This window comes from Staurois parvus, unplaced genomic scaffold (assembly GCF_062004578.1).
Source record: "Staurois parvus isolate SC_StPar_1 unplaced genomic scaffold, SC_StPar_1.0 ptg000162l, whole genome shotgun sequence".
Lineage (NCBI taxonomy): Eukaryota > Metazoa > Chordata > Amphibia > Anura > Ranidae > Staurois > Staurois parvus.
The window spans coordinates 4,317,043-4,341,809 of record NW_028317958.1 but is presented as its reverse complement, the minus strand read 5'-3'; the positions used below and the strand labels follow the sequence as shown (position 1 = coordinate 4,341,809).

Genomic DNA, 24,767 nt, shown 5'->3' with positions numbered 1-24,767 from the left:
GTGCGGTTTTGGAGTGGTTAGAAAATGACTGTCTGGGTCAAGGGGTAGCAGAAACTGCTGGTGACATTAAATTAGGTATAGCACCCTCCTAGTTTAGCTAGGGGGAGCTAGATCCTAATGGTTAGACAGGGCCTGAATAGCAGCTCGGGTGTAATATTTAGAGCAGTCAAATTTGGGCCAGGAGCTAGAAGGCACTGCAGAACAGTCTTTAGAGCTGGAATTTTCCAGCTGCTTGTTGGACAATCTACTTGCTAGTCTTTTTTCTATAAAATAACTTACTGTCTATATGCAATAGGTATGTACATTTCCTGTATACAGAAGATTGTTCATGAAAATGGTGAGTGCTCTTATTTCTACAGTGTCTCTGTAAAGGGCCCCCACGTTATACTTCCCTGACCTCAACTCGCTTGCAGCTCCTTCCCCTCTCCAGCCGGTGAAACTACCCAGTGCTTTCTAGCCAATCGCTAGGCCCAAATACTTTCAAATGAAGGAGGAGATGGTGCCACTGCTCTCCTGGGTCTCCAACACTGCTGATTTCAGCACCATTGCTTAGTAAACACAATGAGGATATCAGACAAAAATACAGCTTTCAGAGCGATCGTCTAATAATCTGAACGTTCATGCACAGCTTTTGAGAGCCGATCATGACCATTACTGCGAAATTATCCAAAAGGACAAGCACGAAAATTTTTCTAGTATGATACCAGAACTAACGATTTTCATTTAATCAGTGCAGTATTCGTTTTTAAAAATTGAGTGACCAAGACTGCCATGATGAGAAATTAAAGAATATATTACATCACTTCCGAAGTATTCTGCCGTATGAGAATTTTTGTAACTTTAGTAACCTCTTCATTTTTTATATTAGACTAGCATGAAAAAAAACACGGATGATCATTGGTCTCATATTCTCATTGTGTGCAGGGCTGAAATAACTAATTGACCTAATTGATTATAATCGTTTATGAAAATAGTCGTCAATTATTTTCATAATTGATTACTTGGTCAGTCGATTAGTTAGCCTGCATACGGAATGCATTATTTGTTTTACATATCAGAAAATACAGTGCAGCACACATACAGCTCAGTACACTGCTCATACATGTCATTAAGTGCCTGAGAACTGAATGTGTGAGGAGCAATGCCTTGTTGGACATGTAGTCCTGGGCAGGAGACATAAGTGATACTAAAGGCAGTTTTTTACCTTGATATAGGGGCACTCTATACTAAACTTTGCGGCTTGTTATGAGCAGGGGCATATTTGCCACTAGGGCAGCATTTTTTAGGGGGGCAGCTGCCCCAGCCCCCTTCCAACGGAAGGGACACTAAGTACAGGGGCGGGCAGGGGGGAATAGTTCCCCATCATTGGTATCAGTGGGAGGAATAGTGCACAGTCATTGGTGTCAGTGGGAGGAATAGTGCCCCATCATTGGTGTCAGTGGGAGGAATAGTGTCCCATCATTGGTGTCAGTGGGAGGAATAGCTGCCCATCGTCAGTGGGTGGAGCTCCAATAGAAAGAGGTGGGGCCTAAAGAGGAAGGGGCGGAGTTTCCAGGTGAAAGGGTGGGGCAAATTTAGAAGCGGGGGGGTGCCCGATTTTAGTCTTGCCTAGGGCAGCACAAAACCAAACTACACCACTGGTTATGAGGGCACTCTGAAGGCAGGAGGAGCCAGAAGCACCTATGGAGGATCTCAGAGGAAGAGATTTAGGGCTGCTCTGTGCAAAACCATTACACAGAGCAGTTAAGTATGACAAGTTTGTTGTTAAAGAAAATAGATATATGTTGCCAACCAGGACTAGCGGATTGGCAAAGAGAAAGACAGGACAGAGCTCTGTGAATGTAAACAACACAGAGCTCTGTCCTGTCAGCGAGGATGTTCCGTTTTTTATTTCCTTGCAAAGTAGGGGATAAAAACCGGCACATACCTTAGTTAAAACAGCACACAGTGAATGCACCAAGCACTGTTAGGCACACAGTTATTGGGATTTTTGTAACCAAAAATAAGTAGCAGAATACATTTTGGCCTAAATTTATGAAGGAATTTGATTTTTTTATTTTTATTTCATATGGTTTATAGCAGAAAATAAAAAATATTGTTTTTTATTTTTTAAAATTTTCAGTCTTTTTTCGTTTTTATATTAAAAAATAAAAATCCCAGTGGCAATTAAATACCATCAAAGGAGAGTTTGTTTTGTGAGAAAAATGATCTAAATTTCATTTGGGAACAGTGTTGTATGACCAAGGTTAAATTTTACAGATTAACTAAATTATACACCACACTTTTTTTCAGGTTTTTATCTGATTAATCGAAAGAATAATCGGCTAACTAATCGATTATGAAAATAATTGTTAGTTGGTGTCCTAATCGTGTTTACGAGGCTTAAGTGTGTCAAGGGCCACCCTATGCATGGGCAAGTTGACAGTGTCTCTTTAATGAAATGTGAAGTTTTGTATACAATATCAGACAATCTTCCTTCCAACCAGAAGCGAAGTATCAATTGTAACAAATTCCATCCATTCCCCAGACTTTTGTTTGTTTTTTAATTTTTAATTCTATTGACATCAGTAGATTTAGATCTACCCCGAGGTTTAGCACACCATCTATGGCAACTATTTTCTGCTAATTACACAAACTTTTCCACTCCTGTGTTGACCTATACATAACAATTCTACTACCCCCAAAACAGAACAGCTTCTATATTGTCAAAACACTGCTAAGAAGAATAAAGGTGAATAAGTGTGCTGGTTGGTTCCTCAATTTGAGGTGGACGAAGGAATCCCTCACACCGGGAGATTGTTCTCTAATAGTAGCACCCCGTATATGAAGCAGCGGCTGCTCAAGAAAAAATTCACATGTTCCTTAGGCTGCATTTATACGAGCCTACCCTGATTGCCAGCCGCAGGAAAACACAAAACGCGGCAAAACGCGGTACCGCGATTTTGCGTTTTCCCACAGTCGACAGTCAAAACATTCCTATTCTTCTGCGTTCAGGAGAGGGAGGTTTAACTTCACCTAAATGCGGAAGCTCCTAAACTCTGCTAAAAGCCTATGTGTACATGGACGCATAGGCTTTTATGGAGTTGAGGAGCTTTGTCAAAAAAATGCCAAAAGCTCCTAAACTCGAGTTTAGAAGCTGCCCGTGTACATGAAGTCGATTAAATGACTTCTGTCTAGCTGAGATGGGCACACAGAGATGAAAATTAGATCAGTCCCTGTTGGACCGGATGAATTTCGATCAGATATGACCAGCTTGACTCTACCACACTTGGATGACATCTTGGGCAATCAAATATAGAACAGCAATAACAAGAGCAACAAACTGAAATTGGTGCTGTAAAACTAGCACTTGATAAAATGACAATAAACTTATTGGCCTAAACCCAGTATAACCCAGCGCAGAGCTTTCCCAGCCGACAGTGCCAGCATAGGTAGAATGAAACAGCATTCTTGCTTGAAAGGATTGCCCATAACTGTTCTGTAGGTTCTGAGATTATACCATCCCTAAATATCAGTACAGCCTGATTGATGTCATACACGGGACAGTCTGCCAGTTTTCCTGCTTCTCCTTGGCCTTGCACACTATTTGGTGGTCCTTCTACTGCGTGTGCATACAGTATATACACAATCAGGGGCGGACTGACCATTTGGAAACTCGTGGAGAAGTAAGGGTAGACATAAAGGGACATTTTATATGTTATTCACACCTGAAAATAGAAAACAAATGCATCCACCCAGGGGCGGACTGACCATTTGGAAACTCGGGCACTGCCCGAGGTCCCGGGGTCAGTAGGGGGCCCCATGAGATGTCCCTGGTACCTTTTTCATAGGCTTTTTTGAGTTTGGGCAAGGACACAGGGGCCCCATAATCCCCTATTGCCCAGGGGCCCCATGAGTTGTCAGTCCGCCCCTGTACACAATAGAAGGACAAACAAGTAGCATGCAAGGCCAAGGTAGTAATCAAACAAACCAGGGTAACTAGTAACCCAAAGTAACCCAACTAGTAACCCAAAAGGAAGTTTCAAAAGGAACCCTGGTTTGTTTGATTAGCACTTTGCTGAGTTTCGGTGACCACATTAATTTATAGAGATGGTGAAGTCAGCGGCAGAATGGCTTTGGGTATGATTGCAGGTGGATATGTACATCTACCAACTTTTGAGACTGACTAAATGTGGCCCTTGGCGTAATTTTATCTGATGTTTTTTTAAGGCCAAGGTAGTAGCAGGAAACATGGTGGTATATTGCAAAGCTGGCCTCCATGTGTATGAAATCATACCGTGCTATACTAATGACAGGTCCTCCATAGACCCTTCCCACCCTTCTACTATACAGAAGAAATACAAACAAGGGCCAGTTTCAGGTTATAGGGCTATCTGTTCAAAAGTTTAGTATAACACCCTTCCTAGTGGAAAGGAGCTTTGCTCAATCTCCCTGTAACCACTGCTAATGAAGCACCACAGAAAGGGCACCGGCACTGTGGGACATCCTCAACCTTATTATATAATGTAGTATTATTTATTTATTTCAGGTACTTATATAGCACCGTCAATTTATGCAGTGATTTACATATATATTGTACATTCACATCAGTCCCTAACCCTCAAGGGGTGTACAATCTAAGGTCCCTAACTCACATTCATACATACATATACTAGGGCCAATTTAGACAGGAGCCAATTCGCCTACCAGCATGTCTTTGGAGGAAACCGGAGTACCCGGAGGAAACCCACGCAAGCACCGGAGGAACATGCAAACTCCAGGCAGGTGGTGCTGTGGTTGGGATCTTTTATCATTCACAAAGCTCTGAGAAAGAGTTTCCACCGTTAAAATGCATTAGCTAGAACTCACACTTTAGACAGTGACTACACACAGCTTAACAGATCCTGAGTATCCAGTTGGTAGAGCAGGTCTCACCTTTGATGGCTTTTTGTGAAATATGCTATAAAATATTATTATAATAAAGTAAGCTATTACTATTACATTTTAATACTGCTATTTTTTAGAAATGATTGAAGACAAGATGTAGATTCTTTTAGGGTACTGCTTAAATACAGTTAACATTTTAGATGTTCCCTATAGGATAACGAGTCTTCACTTTTTGAGTTCCATCTACATTAACCTCCCTGGTGGTCTAACTAATCAATATTTTTGAATGTCAAAGCAGTACATTGTTTTGCATGGAAATTTGTTGTTTTATATTGCAGGCTTGTAATTCTTAGGAATAACTCACTTAAATCTGTCCAAACAAGAGTCTAGTAAACATCCCGTGTATGGTAAAGTTTGAAACACGAAATCATAGATTATAATATAATAAATAATTATAAAAAATAATAATATAATACATTTAATTTAATAATGTCAGTGTCTGATGACGAAGTTCCCCATGCACACTGGGTATTTTAATAACGCTGGTAACGTTAGCCCTGTAAAGTCATGTTAAAAAACTGAGTTTTTCAGTGTTTTTATAGCATTTTTGCATTAGCATTTTTTTTTTGTTACCCAAAAAAAAGATTTTTTTTCTTTTGCTCAAAAAACGTCCAAAAAAAGAAATTTTTCACTGTTAGAGCATTTTTACAGCTAAAAAACGCCTCTAGAAACCCACTAGTTCTGGGGGGTTTTTCCAGCTAAAAAATGCCCCAGCCAAAAATGCTGATTACAGTCTATGTGTGCATGGACACATAGGACAACATGCAGAGGAGTTTACTGGCTGTAGAAAAAAATGCCAAAAGCCAAAAACAGCCGCTGTAAAAATGTCCTGTGTGCATGAGGACTAAAAACTGGGAGCGGATTGGTTTCTATGCAGAGCTGCACAAGATTTAGTAAATCAAGCCCAATGACTTCAATTCACCAACACATTAGTTTTGGCAATAGCGTATTGTAGCTTAGTAAGTGAAGGCTCCCCTTCCCATCACAAATATGCGTCATGATTTAAATCTGCGCCTTACCTGTCTGTCTGTTTTCTGAAAACATGCCTTCACACTAATCCACTTTAAAACCTAATAATTCTTGAGAATGTAATAGAATTCCTCTGCAGCTGTAATATTCCTGAGTGACAATGGCTCCATTTATAACAGGTTTTGTGAAAGAACATTTAGAGATGCATTTCTCATGTATTAGAGGACAACTCCGGTGTAAACAAAAACATTTCTATAGTTTTAATGGCAGAAATGTACAAATCCCATAAAGATATCATATATACAAATCTGATGCTGGAAGGTATGTTAAAGCGGAGTTCCAGCTGATATAAAAAAAAAAAAAAGTCAGCAGCTTCAAAAACTGTAGCTGCTGATTTTTAAAATGCAGACACTTACCTGTCCCTCGATCCCGTGGTCTCCTCACCACCGCTGGTTTCACCGGCCGTCTTCTCTCCCTGGCACCTCAGACTGTCCAAGAGCTCAGTGATCCCCTGGTCCAGATCTGCAAGAAAATACCCCAGGACACCATCCGTCGGCTCATTAGGCCAGATGCGATTTCTCCTGCGCTCTAGGGCCAGGACCGGTGGCAAATGGAACCAACACCAGAACAGGCGTCCATCAGTATATTTCAAGGTTGTGCAGCTCCAAACCAGGGCTGGGGAAGCCTGATCGATACTGCAAAGTGAAACAAAAAACAAGAAGCGCACCAACCTTGCGCATTACCTCATTAACAGAATTTATTAATAGAAGATAGGTACTCACATACAGCGAATAAAATCAGGCATGTAGTCCTCAAAAGGGACTTCAAAGATAAGAAGCCAGCGCGAATCCCATCATGGTGGTAGACGCTCAGTAAAGCTGATGCGTTTCAAAGGCTATGCCTTCTTCCTCAGAGCTCATTAGGAGCATCCCCCGACCTTGTCAGGCATGTATACAAGCACCTCGAAACGCGTCAGTCATTTGGAGGCCTACAGTCCCCCAATAGCCACCATCTAGGGAGATTGGACCATGCTGTCTGTTTTGTGATGTGCCTTTGATTTTATTCTTTTGTGAGTATACTATTTTGTATTCAATAAATCTCATTTTTAGAGGGTAATGCATTAGGCCCGTGTGCCCTCTGTTTGTTTCTTTGCACACAGCTCCTTTGGATTTCCCTGGTCCATTTAGGGCAGCAAGGCTTGCATTCCAAAAAAAGTACTCCATGAGGAGTTATTGACATCGTGGAGCTCATCGTCCAGTGCAGGAGTTTCAGCATTCATTTGCTCATGCTTTTTTATCATGCATACAAGCACATGGGATCCATAGAGACTACTGAGTACCATTTTGAGTTGCTGCAATGCAATTTCAACAAAATGGACTAGCCTGCTGCATCATTTTTTCACTTTGATTTTCGGGTTGTCTTTAAATTCAGTCCTCTGTAGGTTGTTAATTTTCATTTCCATCAAACGATGGGGCATCCTGTGTTCCTAAACCATTACCCAGTCCATATCAGTATAGATATCCAGCATGAGATTTTTCCCCATTGAGATCTGATGTGTTTTCAAAGTGTTCCTTTATTTTTTCTGAGCAGTGAGCATATATATATATATAATATATATACATACACACACACATACATATATACCCACACCTTTACAACCACATTAATGGGCTAGTTTGAGTACTACCTGTCAAACTCTGCATCCCAAGTTAAAAAGCAAAGAATGGCTACATGTGTGTGGCCCCAGCCAGCTGTATTGGAGCAGTTCAGGTGGGTCGCTGGGGGTGGTCACCTCTTTTTACCCCCCCCCCCCCCCCCCATTCCTCCAGGCCGCTGTCTAAAAGAGAACAAAGATATCCTCACTTTACAGCATTTTTTCACAAAAGTTTGATCAGTACTGTACATTAAAGTGGACTGTGATGCAAAAGTACGGATCCTCTTGCCCACCCCTATTTTTTTTTTTTTGTATAAGGAGCAGGTACCCATTTCTGACAGTGACCTGCTCTGACTTCCTCAACTCTCACCTAGGCATCACACATCCCAGGAGACTGCAGAATCAGTCTCACTGCGCCCTGTGATCTCAAGCATATGAAATGGTCACAGGTGGCTTCCAAGATGGCGACTCTGGAAACCCACAGCAGAGAGAAAAATTGGCCATGGGATGACACCATGGACTAGTATTTAACTCACAGTATTAACAGCTGCTGACTTTCAATTTTTATTTTTTTTCCAAAGTTGAAGTTCCTCTTTAGCAAGTCATCTGGGGTTCTGCTTTAAAGCAGCCCTCCTCTTATAATTTTAGAGATTATGTAAAGCTTTAGCTCCAGGGAATCACCCAAATGGCGCTCGTTGAGAGATCAAGTTGTTGGTATGAGAAATATTTTGCTTCAAAAAAGTGTTATCTTCTTTAAAGAAATAAAAGGTCAAAGCTCAGCTCCACTGAACATAAGAAGGGCCAGTGTATGAAGCTTAATTTTTTTCATTATGTGTGGTAATCCCTTTAAATGGATTAACCTCCTCTATATCCACAATTACTTCCAGCTGTGGAAACATACATAAGACAAGCTGATTAACTTTCCACCACCCAGAGCCACACTGCGTCTGCTGGAACTTTTCCACCAACTTTACCACTAATCAATCGGACTGCTTGATACTCGTGTAATGTATATAGCGCCAATTAATTATTTATGCTTACAAATTAATTAAGAACTGTAAATCTGACCGCTGAGATAATAGTTTAGCCTAGAAAACTCATATGAGACTGCTTACTGCGGAAAATGCAACTGCCTACAGAAGTTCTTGAGAAAGAAAGTTTTTGTTTTAAAGGAATGCAGGCTGCTGTTGCCAACCTCCATCTGAAAATGCTAGTTGCCTTGCTGTTATGCTGACCCTTTGGCTTTCAAAACTTCTAGGGGTCCATTCCCACCAAGTCTATTGCATTAACTAATTTGAACAGAAATGTGCCGCGCTTCACAAAGGGTGTCAGTATGGAACCATCGAGCGTCGTGACGTCAAAGCCCATTCCAATCATTCCCCCTGATGACGTCACGACGCTCGATGGTTCCATACTGACACCAGCTGGACATTTTAGAATATTAACCACTGAAAATTATCCGGAGGACACATTTTGTGCACAAGCTGTTTATATACAGAGCATATGTGAGTGCATTTCTTTTATTAATAAAATGGTTTTAAAGGATAATACACAATGATCTGATTATTCCTCTGTATAAACCACTGTGGGAGCCTATCATTTGAGTGGAGAAGGACCCCAAACATCAGGATACCATCCCATCCATTTTGACCCATTCAAAGGGACACAAGCGTGCTATGACCTCACTTAACGGTTTGGTCATATATTTGAGGTGAAAGCACATGTGGTGGGGGAGCACAATGAATGCAAGTTTTCTCACTTAAAAAAATCAATAAAAGAAGCACGGGATATTTTATTATAAAAGGAACTGAGCACGGTTGAAGAAGCATATATATGGATTCTTCCTTATAATTTGTACTTTATTTTTATTATTTTTTAATGATTGCATCTTTTTTGCTATGGATATGGACATTACTACTAATTTTGGCAATTAGTTTTTTTGATCATAACATGTGTATGCATATTGGTTTTGCATATTGATATTTACTGTGGCAACTGTTATATTAGCACCTGGTTGCACTTATTATTTAATATTGATTTATTTTGATATATATATGGATTCTTCTTTATAATTTGTACTTTATTTTTATTATTTTTTTAATGATTGCATCTTTTTTGCTATGGATATGGACATTACTACTAATTTTGGCAATTTGTTTTTTTGATCATAACATGTGTATGCATATTGGTTTTGCATATTGATATTTACTGTGGCACCTGTTATATTAGCACCTGGTTGCACTTATTATTTAATATTGATTTATTTTGAGTAACCTTTGTGAAGCGTGGCACATTTCTGTTCAATAGTATTGGTTAGCACACTAGTATGAGTATGTGTTAGGTGCAGGCCATTCACAATTAGCACTTAGTACCAATTATCATTTACATAGCAGCTCACAAGCTTTCACTTTTTATTTTTCACTTTTTACTATTGCATTAACTGATTTGAGCTGATGTCCATCTGTTTTACATATGGTGTTGCTGTGCTTTTTTTTAACACATTGAACTGATCTCTTAGATTGTAAGCTCCCAGGATCAGGCCCTCCTAACCCTCTTGTATTGATCTGTATCATTGCTGTATTGTCTTCCTTTATATTGTAAAGCGCTGAGCAAACTGTTGGCGATATATAAATCCTGTATAATATTAATAATAATGATGTTCTGGCTTTTTTGTTCACAGCAGCAGCCAAAATATTTTTTCTTTTCTTAATGTAGTTCTCACCCCCAAAGGAGAGGTCCAAGGTCCTGAAAGTCCACCACCGCAGCATGGGGGAGAATCATTTGCCAGGGGAGCAGAGGATCAGGCAAGTAAAAGTGCTTTTACTCTCCCCCTGATAAAATGAGTAGTTAACCCTGGCAGTGCCAGCCCAGATTCTAAGAGTACAATACATGTTACCGCATGACAAAATAATACATGTAAATGGACTCTTAAGAAACAACAACCACCCCACTTAAAGTGTAAGTAAACTCTAACAATGAACCACTCCTATTTCCTCCATTTGGGTCTGTTAAATATACTGTTGAAAGTTGTTTTCTAATATTTTTTAATGTTTTTTACTATTTTTTGGGCAGCACAGTGGCTAAATGGTTAGCACTTCGGCCTGGCAGTACTAGGGTTGCTGGTTCGAATCCCAACCCCGGCACCACCTGCCTAGAGTTCTCCCTGTGACTGCATGGGTTTCCTCCAGGTACTCCTGTTTCCTCCCACACTCCAAAGACATGCCGGTAGGTTAACTGGCTCCTGTCTAAATTGGCCCTAGTATATGTATATTTATGAATGTGAGTTAGGGACTTTATATTGTATGCCCCTTGAGGGTTAGGGACTGATGTGAATGTACAATATATATATATGTATGTAAAGCGCTGCGTAAATTGACGGTGCTATATAAGTACCTAAAATAAATAAATAACTCTCTTCAATACCTGCAAAAAATACCTGTCCATTCTGGCAGAAATCTATTGCGCTCATAAATTCCTATACACTCTACCTGTGTTGCATTCTCATCAGTTAACATTGTTTCCAGTTCACTTTGGACTATAGAACAGCTCCCAGCTATGTTATTGAGATGGGAGGCAGTTGTGGTAGGGTTGCCACCTCATCCCTTTAAAACAGAATGCATATTAATTACACAAGTTATGTGGCTGATTTAAGGTGGTAATTAAAGGGATGAGGTGGCAACTCTAGGTGGGTGGGGGTCTGTAGTCCTGTCCTAGGGTGACAGTGCTGCTCCTCCATAGATATAGTGAGTGAGCACTGTCACTCTAGGACTGGAAGCACGTTATTTGCAGGATCACCAACTGAAAATAAAGGAAACATGTCTAGAAAGGTACTAATTCATTGCAAATATCTATTGACAGAGAGGGGTTTATTTACTAAAGCTGGAGAGTCCAAAATCAGACTCCCTTCTGCATAGAAACCAATCAGCTTCTAACCTCAGCTTGTTCAATGAAGCTTTGGCAATGAAACCTGGAAGCTGATTGGTTTCTATGCAGAAGGGAGTCTGATTTTGGACTCTCCAGCTTTAGTAAATAAACCCCAGAGTGTCCAGAAGAACACAACATGATGCCAGGGTGTGAATGGATCCTATATGGAACTTGGAAAAAAACGAAAACCAAATATACGTGGCAATATTAACAAGAATGCAGGAAGCATATGCATGTTCTACGTGGTCCCACAAACATTCTCCAACATTTGATCCAGCTTTATGTGCATATTCCTTTAATTCTGTAAATGAATTTTGCATTTCTCTTTCATCTGGTAGCAAGATGTTTTTTCAAACTTGAGTTGTAACAGTATACATTTGTCATAACCTGCAGATACAAGGTCAGTGTTTTTGTTTTTGGTTTGCAGGAACAGACAAGGCAAAATCTGATAAGCCAGTCAAACGTCTTTCGGAACTCTGAGTGGAATACATTAAAAAAAAAGAAAATGTTGTGTACTAAACAAAAGGACAGTGTTAGCCAGTGGTGGTCAACTTACAAAATATTGGAGACCTTAAAGCGGAACTACAAGACATTTGAGCATCACAAACCAAAAACACTATTTCATTCATTTGTAAGATTCAAAGAAAACTCACCCATCCACCCATGTCTCCATGCTTTATTTTGTTGAGAAATCACCTTGAAAAACACCTCCAAGCATTTTTGGCCATAGCTATTGGAAGTAAGGGGAGATGATTCATGTAGAATTTGCTTCCTGGAATTCATCTGCCCTTAGCTCTGGCATGCAGATAGAAGGGTGTACTTAGTGGAGAAAACCCCTCCTCCCCTCCTGAAGACTCCTGGGATGTATGACATAATTTGCTTAGGCATGGAAACCAGTTAGTGACATAATTAAGAAAAAAATAGTCAATGTTGATTGAGAGAGTGAAGTTCTGCTTTAAATATCACCCTTGGCATTACAATAGGATTACACATAATATTCAGTAAACATAACAGTGCAGAAAACCGGCAGAGACTACAGGCATGCACCAGGAGTTGGTACAAGACTACAGGCATATTAGAAGAGATAGCCAAAGACTATGTACATAATGTAAAAGATGGTCATAGACCACATGCATGATACAAGAGATGGTCAAAAACTACAGACATGCTAAATGAGGTGGTCAAAGGCTACAGACATGCTAAATGAGACGGTCAAAGGCTACAGGCATGCTAGAAGAGATAGTCAAAGACTACGAACATGCTACAAGACATGGTGAAAGACTACGCGCATGCTACAAGAGATTGTCAAAGACTACAGACATGCTACAAGAGATGGTCAAAGACTGCAGGCACGCTAAAAGAGATGGTCATAGACTATGGACATGCTACAAGAGATGGTCATAGACTACAGGCATGCTACGTGAGATGGTCAAAGACTATGGGTATACTACAAGAGATGGCTGTAGACTACGGACATGCTACAAGAGATGGCCATATACTATGGGCATGCTACAAGAGATGGTCATAGACTATGAACATGCTACAAGAGATGGTCAAAGACTATGGGTATACTACAAGAGATGGTCATAGACTACGGACATGCTACAAGAGATGGTCATAGACTATGGACATGCTACAAGAGATGGTCATAGACTATGGTTATACTACAAGAGATGGTCAGAGACTATGGACATGCTACAAGAGATGGTCATAGACTATGGACATGCTACAAAAGATGGTCATAGACTATGGACATGCTACAAGAGATGGTCATAGACTACAGACATGCTACAAGAGATGGTCATAGACTACAGACATGCTACATGAGATGGTCAAAAACTACAGGCATGCTACAAAAGATAGTCAAAGACAACAGACATACTATAAGAAACAGTCAAGGACTACAGGCATGCTACAAGCAAGGCTGTTTTTCAGCAGGAATGCAGGGAAACGCAGTTCCGGCACCTCCAGCACTGAATGTACTGTATGTAATGACAAGGGCTTCTGGGGTGTGCAAGAGGGTCTATTGATGCTGGCTACTTAGGGATCTATTGTTGCTGGGGGAGTAATTTTGATGCGGAAGGGGTCTGTTGCTGAAAGATCAATTGTTGCTGGGAGGGATCTACTGTTGAGGGAAGGGTATGTTGTTGCTGGCTTCTGGGGGATATATTGTTGCTGGAGTGGGTCTATTGTTGCTGGGGGGTATTTTGTTCCTTGAAGTGCTTTTGTTGCTGGCAGCAGGGGATCTATTTTACTGCTGTTGTATGTTACGTTAGCAAATTCAATACAAATTACTTTACAAAATGATACTTGGTTCTGTATTCACTAAAAGGGGTGATATTAATAAAGGATGGTGCTTGTAGGTTTGTAGGGGGCAGAGTCAAGGGGGGAATTCCTGCATCTATTCTCTGAGAAAAAAGCCCTGGCTACAAGAGATGGTCAAGGACTACAGGCAAGCTACAAGAGATGGTCATAGTCTATGGGTATGCTACAAGAGTTGGTCATAGACTATGGGTATGCTACAAGAGTTGGTCATAGACTATGGGTATGCTACAAGAGTTGGTCAGAGAGACTGCAGACATGCTTTTGGAGTTTTGGACAGTAAATACATGCTTCACATGGGGATACCTTACATGAAACTGATAGCGCTTACTACTATTAAAGCTCCTTTACAAAATCAATGCTTCCACATCTGTGCTCCCTACAGCCCCCCTAAAAAATACCTTTGATATTTTTTTCAGCAAAATCCATTATATAAGACAGGGGAAAAAAAAACACATTAAAAAGGTAAAAGAATGTACAGCAGCGAAAATAGCAAGATAATGTGAAAGAACTTCACCCAGGCCACAGGTTGGGCACCAAAGTTATAACAAATACACAATACCATTTTGATATCTCAGATCTCACATGTATTAATGAGAAGGTGGTGGTTGGGGGTGGGGGGGGGGTATTAAATAACCTGGCCAAGACTCAATGAAGTCACTGGGTACAAAACACCATAGACTCTGTACATGTGAATGTATATGTACACCACAATTATTTTTAGTGTTTAATAAAAGTTAATAGATCTATGAGCATGAGCTTTCTTTTCCTTTTTTATGTTGAGGTTTTAAAGAAAGTTGCAGAGTAATCTAGTGTTGAAGAAGGATTAGACATCCTTTAATACTGCTTGTTCCCCACTGAATACACCCAGGTCTGCATAGGCTGGCCAAAGTTAGTAATTACTATTGTTATCTCTGGGTCACTGGTCCAGAACCAATATGTAAATAAAGAAAATCTTAAATGATCATACACGTGCCAATTAAACAGCGATCAAGCTTTCAGTTCCAAATGGAAATAGGAAAGCAATAAAAAAAAAACATGGTGGTTCTGACTGACTGACTGACTGCAAGGAGATGGGATTGAAATTGTTCTATTTGAACCTGACGGAAACATCTGACTGCTTTTGATGAAATTGCTGTAGTGTTTTTCAGCTTTAGGCTTGATCTTTCAACACATAGTATTGAAACTGTCAAAGATTAAATAATATTTCTGGGTGGAGGTGACCTTTAAATAAACCTTTTATGAAGAAAAGGTAAAAAAAAGAAAGAAAGATGCACAGCACAGGCATGTATCTCTGCAAGAGAATTGCACACATCAATCTGCTGCAGTTTCTGTATGAAGTGTACTTACCTCCAGCATACATGCAGGCAAGCAGCAGAGAGGATATCCAAGCTATTTCACTCTTAGAAGCCCCAAAATACTCCTGGATTTCCTTGAAGAACACTGTGACGGCTTTGCAGAAGGCATAGGAGAACCCCATGGATATGAAAGCCCCAACAACAACCATCCATCCCCAGCCTCCATCTGGTGGGGTGTAACCCAAGTCTGTTCCCACTGCTGGAGCCATTCTTTAATAAGGATACACCTCTCGTAGACCTAGAAGATAATACAAATAGTTTGTAAATGCACAGTTCAGTCACCATACCTAGAAACATAGAAGAGCAACTACAGAAAAAAACCAAGTGGTCCATTAAGTATGCACCATTTATTAATTTTATTTATTTACTTTTTTTTCTGAGTATAGATCTATGTTTGTCTGAATTATTGTTTATAGGTTTCAGTCATGTTCCCCTTTTCCTCTCTTTCCTCAAGAGTGTACATAATAAAGAGTGTCTCTAACTCCCAGTTTTCAAGTGCTACCGCACCCCACTGCTCCCCACGGTGCTCAATACAATTAAATACAAATTACTATTTAAATACCCATTTGCTTGATTTTCTAAGCAGCCACATGACTGAAAATCCCAGGTCCGTCTATGTCTTGTATGGCTGGTGGGATGAGACTCTCTCCTTCTTTGACAAGAGCAGGGGTCTCCAAAGGGCCAGTTTACTGTCCTTCAGACTTTTTGGGGGGCCGGATTGTGGCCTGTGGGGGTAGAAAATGTCCCATTCCCCACATCAGGGAGCATAAACAATGCCTCATGTGTGATGTTCAGATGAATAGTGCCTGTGGTCAGTAGGAGGAGGAATAGTGCCTCGTCATTGGAATTATGGGGAGGAATAATGCCATATTGTTGGTGTCATTGGGAGTAACAGTGCCCAGGGGCGGACTGACCATTTGGAAACTCGGGCACTGCCCGAGGGCCCGGGGTCAGTAGGCGGCCCCATGAGATGCCCCTGGTACATTTTTCATAGGCTTTTTTGAGTTTGGGCAAGGACACAGGGGCCCCATGATCCCCTATTGCCCACGGGTCCCATGAGTTGTCAGTCCGTCCCTGATAGTGCCCCATCGTTGGTGTCAGTGGGAGAAGTAGTGCCCCATCGTTGGTGTCAGTGGGAGAAGAAGTGCCCTGTCATTGCTATCAGTGTGCACATATGGAAGGAGCACCAGACCAAAATATAAGAGTGCAAATTAATTTATTGATGTTATGTTAAAAGACAGCCAATGCGTTTCGGGGGTCAAAGGAACTTCCCTTTCATCAGGGCTTCAGTTAAAAATGAGAACCTTAAATGGACTCAAAGAAAGTCTTTCCTGTTTGAACCTATCCAGGGCAGCTGATTGCTGGAGTAGAAATCCTGACCAGCAGTGTCTGCATCAGCATAACATAACATCAATAAATTAATTTGGACTTTTATCTTTTGGTCTGGCACTCCTTCCATATGTGCACACTTTTTCCTGGTAACCTGCTGGAGTACCCACAGTAGGGTGGTCATGCCTATTGTGAGCAGCCTAGCCTGAGCCACTGAGCTCTTCAAGTGTTTTTTGCCCTCCTACTACCTTGTTTAAACTCATATCAAAGTCCCAGCACCTCTTGGATGCCCTTTTTTACATTGCCGTCATTGCTATCAGTGGAAGGAATAGTGCCCCATCATTGATCTTAGTGGAAGGAATAGTGCCCCATCATTGATCTTAGTGGGAGGAATAGTGCCCCATCATTGATCTTAGTGGGAGGAATAGTGCCCCGTCATTGGTGTCAGTTGAGGGAATTATGCCCCACTATTGGTGTCAGTGTTAGGAGCAGTGCCTCAAATCAGTGGAAGGAGTAGCACCTCAAGGGCAGGATAAAATCTAGCAAAGGCCTACATTTGGCCCTCAGGCCTGAGTTTGGAGAGCACTGGCCTAGATCAATGGAGTTGGCTGACATAACTTCTCTAGGGAATCTTGCCCTGTTATCAGCCCTGCACATTACACAAAGAGGCCAGGGCTTTGCAGTCACATGAGTACACAGAAAAGAAAGCAAAAAAAAAGTATTTAAATTGTGATTTGTGCTTAATTGTATACAGCATGATGGCAGGCGGTGGGAGCGCAGCAATTAAAGGTAGGCGTTATACAGACTAAACTTCTACTTTTAATTATTGCAGTCTCTCCTGATGTGTGTTATCCCTGAGAACGTTTACCATTTTTGTTGCCCATCGCTGGACTCATTCTATCTTTATAATATCTTTTGGTAAGTGAGATCTCAAGAACGGTATTCTTAATGAAGTCTAGCTAAAGATCTACTGTATAGGGTATTCAGGGCCTCCTTCTTCATGCTGGTGATCACTCTAGCGATAACTAGTGATCCATCTAGGGGACTCAAGACCTCCTTCTTGATGCTGGTGATCTCTCCAGTGATAACTAAAGATCTATTTAGGGGGATCAGGGCCTCCTTCTTCCTGCTATTGATACATCTAAATTAAGGTCTATATAGGGTAATGAAGACCAGAGGCGTCCCTAGGGTTGGTGTCACCTGGTGCAGTAACACTTGGTGACACCCCCTCTGATGATCCCCGCAGAATGGATTAGATCTGCGGATTGAGCATAATGGATTGGACTCCGACCCATTATGCTCAATCCGCAGATCCGATCCATCCTGCGGGGATCGTCGGCTTTCTTTACAACTTACCTTTTCTTAGAGTGGGTCCGGTGTCACCCCGTATAGGTTGCATGCCGGCGATCCCCGCATCCTATACGGGGTAACACCGGACCCGCTCCAAGAAAAGGTAAGTTGTAAAGAAATCCAACGATCCCCACAGGATGGATCGGATCCATCCTGTGGGGATCGTCGGCTTGCTTTACAATTTACCTTTTTGTGGAGCGGGTACGGTGTCACCCCATGCAGTCGGTGTCACCTGGTGCGGGCCGCACTCCCCACACCTGCCTCTGTACGCCACTGATGAAGATCTCCTTCCTTCTGCTGGTAGTCCCTGTAGTGATAAATAAAGATCTATATAGGAGAATCATGATCTCCTTCCTCCTACTGGTGATCCCTCTAGTAATAATTAAAGATATATATAGGGGAATCAAGATCTCATTTTTCCTGTTGGTGATCTCTCTAGTGATAACTGAAGATCAATATAGGGGAATTAGGGACTCCTTCCTCCTGATATTAATACCTCTAAATAAAAATCTATGCAGGGTAATGAGGACCTTCTTCCTCCTGTTGGTAATCCCTCTAGTGATAAAGATCTATATAGGGGAATCAGGACCTCATTCATCATGCTGTTGACGCCTCTAGTGATACCTAAAGATCTATATAGGGGAATCAGGACCTCATTCATCGTGCTGGTGATCCCTCCAGTGATATCTAAAAGATCTATATAGAGGAATCAGGATTTCCTTCCATCTACTGGTGATCCCTCTAGTGATACCTAATGATCTATATGGGGGAATCAGAACCACTTTCTTCCTACTAATGACCCTTCTACTGAGAACTTAAAATCTACACAGGGGAATAAGGTTTTCCTTCCTCCAGCCTGTGATTCCAGCATTGACCCATGCATTGAAAAAACTGGTAACCTAAAAAGCCCGTTCCCAGGTTTGTGCCAGGGTGCAAAGTGCAGTTTTGCGGTAGTGATAAAGCAGCCAGTTAAAAGGAACCTGTCACTTTACTGTGTTCTCCCACCACCCCGTTTTTTAGAGCCCTTGGAAGTACATATGAAGATCATCTGGGAAGCACAGTGGCTAAATGGTTAGCTCTTCCACCTGGCAGTACTAGGGTCATTGGTTCAAATCCCAACCACATGACCACCTGCCTTGAGTTTGCATGTTCTCCCTGTGCCTGTGTTGATTCTCTGTGGGTACTCTGGTTTCCTCCCACACTCCAAATACATGCTGGTAGGTTAATTGGATCCTGTCTAAATTAGCATAGTATATGTATGTGACTTAGATTGTATACCCCTTGAGGGGGAGGGACTGTTGTGAATGTACAATATATATGTAAAGCGCTGTGTAAATTGACAGCACTATATAAGTAACTGAAATAATAATAATCTAACATCTCCCTCCTCATTAAAGCAGTCAATCTCCAGGTTTGAACAGTACCATGTGATTAGGTTTAGGGCTGTGTGTGGATGGTAAATATTGGTGGGTGCGGGCTCTCAAAAAAACTTTTCATTTTGCCTTGAGTTTTCACCCAAGATGTTGTATACAGTGGTGTGAAAAGCCCAATTCCCAAACATGGCCAGGACTTTGTGTAGCATTGAAATGTGCCAGGAAATTGGTAGATGTAAGCAAGGATCAAAGGAATAATAAAGGTATGTCCTTTTTCATCATTGTAATGCCAATAATCTTATCAATAAACGTTGATAAGCCAGTTTTGCTGGACGAGGATGCTGTTTGTCATACTGAAGATTTCAGGTATAATTAATACAGCTCTACACAATAATATCTAAGGGACTGTTCTTGAACATGCAAAAACCAATTCATAGTGGCTCATTGTGAACTTTTTGCATCAATTTGTTTATAGCAAGTATAACAACAATCTCATTGAACAGCTATAGATCTAGGCAGGCAATTTACAGTACATTAGATATTGTCCATTTGGGATGTGACACATCATATTGACTTTTTTATGCTAAGAGTATTGACTATACAAGCTCCATCTGTCACACGTGTTTTATTGGATTAAAAGATAAGACTATGTGGGATTCAGTGTCATTTGATGTGGCACAGGAGAATATATTCACCTAATTTGTGCTGTGAATTTGATTCTGCTGTTTTCATTCAAAAATTGCTCCTGAAAATGTTTGTTTTTATATATACACACCGGCCACTTTATTAGGTATATCTATTCAATTGTTTGGTAAAACAAATTGCTAATCAACCAATCACATGGCAGCCACTCAATGCATTTAGGCATCTAGACGTGGTGAAGACGACTTGCTGAAGTTCAAACCGAGCAATAGAATGGGGATTTAAGTGACTTTGAACGTGGCATGGTTGTTGGTGCAAGACGGACTGGTCTGACTATTTCAAAAACTGACGATCAGCTGGGATTTTTATGCATAACCACTTCTAGGTTTTTACAGAGAATGGTCCAAAAAGGAGAAAATATCCAGTGAGCGGCAGTTGTGTGGACAAAAATGCCTTGGTAATGTCAAAGGTCAGAGGAGAATGGGCAGACTGGTTTGAGATGATAGAAAAGCAATGTTACTGTTACAACGTTACAAATAAACACTCGTTACAACCAAGCTATGCAGAATACCATCTCTGAACCAACAACACATTGAACCTTGAAGCAGATGGGCTACAGCAGCAGAAGACCAGTGTACCCATGCATCATAAAGTTCAAATCATCTCAAACTGGTTTCTTGAACATGACTACAAGTTCATTGTATTCCAATAGTCTCCACAATCACCAGATCTCAATCCAATAGAGAAACCCTTTTCAACCAGGGTGCCCAGGCAAAATAGGTGTCCCCAGGGGTACCTTGACAAAATGCTTTACAAATACCCAAGAATTGCTTACATGTGAGTGGAACAGGCCTACCCAGGGCGGACTGACCATTTGGGAACTCGGGCACTGCCCCAGGGCCTGGGCTAATCAGCCAATCATGTCAGCAACTTAATGTATCTAGGCATCTAGACGTGGTGAAGATGGCTTGCTGAAGTTCAAACCGAGCATCAGAATGGGGAAGAAAGGGGATTTATGTGACTTTGAATGTGGCATGGTTGTTGGTGCCAGACGGGCTGGTCTAAGTATTTCAAAAACTGCTGATCTACTGGGATTTTCATGCACAACCATCTCTAGGGTTTACAGAGAATGGTCCGAAAAAGAGAAAATACCCAGTGAGCGGCAGTTGTGTGAACAAACATGCCTTGTTGATGTCAGAGGTCAGAGGAGAATGGACAGACTGGTTCAAGATGATAGAAAGGCAACCGTAACTCGCTACAACCAAGGTATGCAGAATACCATCTCTGAACCAACAACACATCGAACCTTGAAGCAGATGGGCTACAGCAGCAGAAGACCAGTGTACCCATCTTCTGCTGGCTATTTCCAGCAGGATAATGCACAATAATGCTAAAATCATCTCAAACTGGTTTCTTGAACATGACAACGAGTTCACTGTATTCCAATAGCCTCCACATTCACCAGATCTCAATCCATTAGAGCAGCCCTTTTCAACCAGAGTGCCCAGGCAAAATAGGTGTCCCCAGGGGTACCTTGACAAAATGCCTTAAAAAATGCCCAACAATTGCGTACATGTGAGTGGAACAGGCCTACCCAGGGGCGGAGTGACCATTTGGGAACTCGGGTACTGCCCGAGGGCCCAGGGTCAGTAGGGGGCCCCATGAGATGCCCCTGGTACTTTTCATAGGCTTTTTTTGGGTGTGGTTTGAGCATGGGCAAGGACACAGGGGCCCCATGATCCCCTATTGCCCAGGGGCCCCATGAGTTGTCAGTCCACCCCTGGGCCTACCTGTTAGTTACACAACACCACACTCCACTCTTCCTACCACTCCATCCCCCACAGCTATCTCCTCCTGTACCACTATCCCCTCCCTCCTAGATTGTAAGCTCGAAAGAGCAGGGCCCTCGATCCCCTCATGTTTTGCATTGTATTGGTATTGTTCTGTCACATGTTCTGTCCCCCTTTGTAAAGTACAGTGCTGAGTGAACTATTGGCGCTTTATAAATACTGTATAATAATAATAATTGTGCACCATTACAACCTTCTAACTACCAATCACTCACTGTGTTCATTCATAGCTGAAGCATAGTAAACTTTTTTTTTTTGGGGGGGGGCCTGTCAGGTTGGTTGTATGGGGCCCCTGTGGTTACTAACAGCAGCCCTGCCCACATGTGGCAAGGTATAAATCTCATAGATCACATTGAAATTTAAAATAAAGTGCTCATTCTAAAGTGCATATGTAATTTATGGAGAACGTCCATGAATGCATGCAGTGATTATAAAATAAAGTCCATGTGCTGTTCCAAACTCATGAATATGTGCATAATCCTCCGCCATTCAAAGTCCGCTCACCTCCACTATGTGGCCTGCCCTCTTACAGATCAATGTGCTTATTTCCTTATAATTGGAATCCTGGAGGCAATCCCTCTCTCATATATAGTCTCTCCCAACCAATAGCGTGCTCTCAGTGATTCAAATGGATCCTTCTATTTTGTATGTAACTGGCCCTTTAAATTAGCGATCTCTGGTCTACGGTGAAAACTCACACAAGAGACGGGGCCCCCATAGTGTGGTATGTAAAAGAATCACATTTATTAAATAAAAAAAATATACTTACAAGCCGTTAAAAACAATTTGTATATCTATGAATCATGGAGCTAGCGCTCTTCGCATCCCTTTTAGTCCCAAGCTTCCTGCCGCCTGGCTCCGCCCAAACGCGTATTGCCACGGGCATGTGACTTCCTCAGTAGTACACATACAAATGTACACATTTTAAGTGTGAAGATTCGGTAAATGGAAGAGAAACTTCACCCCAGCCCAATAATTTTTCTTCTATTCCCTCTTCTCTTAGATTGTAAGCTCCCAGGATCAGGCCCTCCTAACCCTCTTGTATTGAACTGTATTGTTGCTGTATTGTCTCCCGTTATATTGCAAAGTGCTGAGCAAACTGTTGGCGCTATATAAATCCTGTATAATAATAATAATAATCTGGATTTCTGGGTTGTCCCCAATTCACAATACTTACATGCCTGGCAAACCCAGAGATGTACTGATGGTATCACCGTTCCGCTGCTGCAGACCATCATCTTCCTTTCCTGCGACAAGTGACATGCGTATTCCAGGACGCGTAGGCACAGGGACACGTCATACTCACCTAGGCTAGAATAAAGCAGGGGGTGGAGGGACTGAGAAAAAAAAAAAAAGAAAATACACAAACAATTGTGGAGATAGATGCATTCCAGTGGGGCGTAATGTTTCTGGTGAGTGATGGTCCGCTTTAAGGGTTTATTCTAGGCATTTTAGAAGGGGTTCTTAACAGTAAGAGTGGTTTAGCTGTGGCTTGTTTTCCCATATGAGGCAGTAATGGCAAAATTAATATTTATTTCAGGTACTTATATAGCGCTGTCAATTTACACAGCACTTTGCATATATATTGTACATTCACATCAGTCCCCAACCCTCAAGGGGTGTACAATCTAAAGTCCCTAAGTTACATTCATACATACACATATTAGGGCCAATTTAGACAGGAGCCAATTAACCTACCAGCATGTCTTTGGAGTGTGGGAGAAAACTGGAGTACCTGGAGGAAACCCACAGAGGTACAGGGAGAACATACAAACTCCAGGCAGGTGGTGCCATGGCTGGGATTTGAACCAATGACCCTAGTACTGCAAGGCAGAAGTGCTAACCATTTAGCCACTGTACTGCCCCAAAATTGATGCAAATGAATGATTTACTTATAAGTCCTCATACACACAGGACGTTTTTACAGCGACTGTTTTTGGCTTTTGATGGTTTTTTCTACAGCTAGTAAACCCCCCAGCATGTTATCCTGTGTCCATGCACACATAGACTATAATCAACCTTTGTGGTTGGGATGTTTTTTGAGTGGAAAAAAAACCCAGGACTAGTGGGTTTCTAGAGGAGTTTTTTAGCTGTAAAAATGCTCTAACGCTGAAAAACTTTTCAAAATGTGGTAAAACACAGCAAACCGGCATTTTTGGACTTTTTTTAAACACAAAAAATATATATTTTTGGGTTAAAAAAAAATATTTTTTATTAAAAAAACGCAAACGCAGAAAACGCTGCTAGACAAAGGCTAAACGCTAATGCAAAAACACTAAAAAAAGCTGAAAAACTCAAGTTTTTAACGTGACTTCACACAGCTAATGTTACCAGCGTTATCAAAAGGTCCCGTGTACATGAGGGCTGACAATGAACAGTTATAAGGGGATAATATGGAAACATTTTGATCCAGGGAATTTATCAGATTTTCTTTTGGGTGGAGGGGCGTCGGATGGAAAATGTTTTCCACATAGGTGGCAAAAGTGTTAGCAATTCTCTTCCTGAGGACAAAAACCATGAAGTGACTGAACCTGATGGATACAAGTCTTTTTTCTAGACATGTGCAAAACAAAAAAATGTGTTTCATTTCCAAATCTAACAAATTTCGTGTAGTTGGATTCGGTAAATTCGTTCAATTCGTTTTGGGGATTTGTTTCGGTAATTCGTATTCGAATTCAATTGGAAAACATTTCGACCAAATTCGAAAAGTCATTCATATTCTAAATTGGTTCAACTGAATTCGAAATTGATTCAACAAAAATTTGAAAAGTCATTCAAAATCGAAAACATTTCAACCGAATTCTAAAAAAATTAGAAAAATAATGGTGACCAGTCCTTAAAGCGTAACTTCCCCTTTTGGGTGGAGCTTTGCTTTAAATTTGTTTTCAAATGTTTGTTCAATTTTGTTTTCGCATTTGTTTTCGAATGCAAATTTGTTTTCAAATCAAATTTCAGACAAATTTTGTTTCGTTATTTCGGATTCGTTTAAATTCGTTATTTTTGTAATTTGTTATTCATATACATCAGAATAATGAAAAAATGTGTCCGAAATGCGATTCGGAACGAAACG

At 41.1% G+C, this 24,767-nt stretch overlaps 1 protein-coding gene across 1 annotated transcript in view; it reads right to left on the bottom strand.

Annotated features, from left to right (window-relative positions):
• LOC149463035 (monocarboxylate transporter 2-like) overlaps nt 1-24,767 on the bottom strand; it is a 69,690-nt gene that overhangs the window by 26,847 nt on the left and 18,076 nt on the right. The window contains exon 2 of the mRNA XM_089676015.1: nt 15,146-15,391. Coding sequence (XP_089532141.1) covers nt 15,146-15,362 — 217 coding nt within the window. The 5' untranslated portion in view covers nt 15,363-15,391. The remainder of the gene's footprint in view (nt 1-15,145; nt 15,392-24,767) is intronic.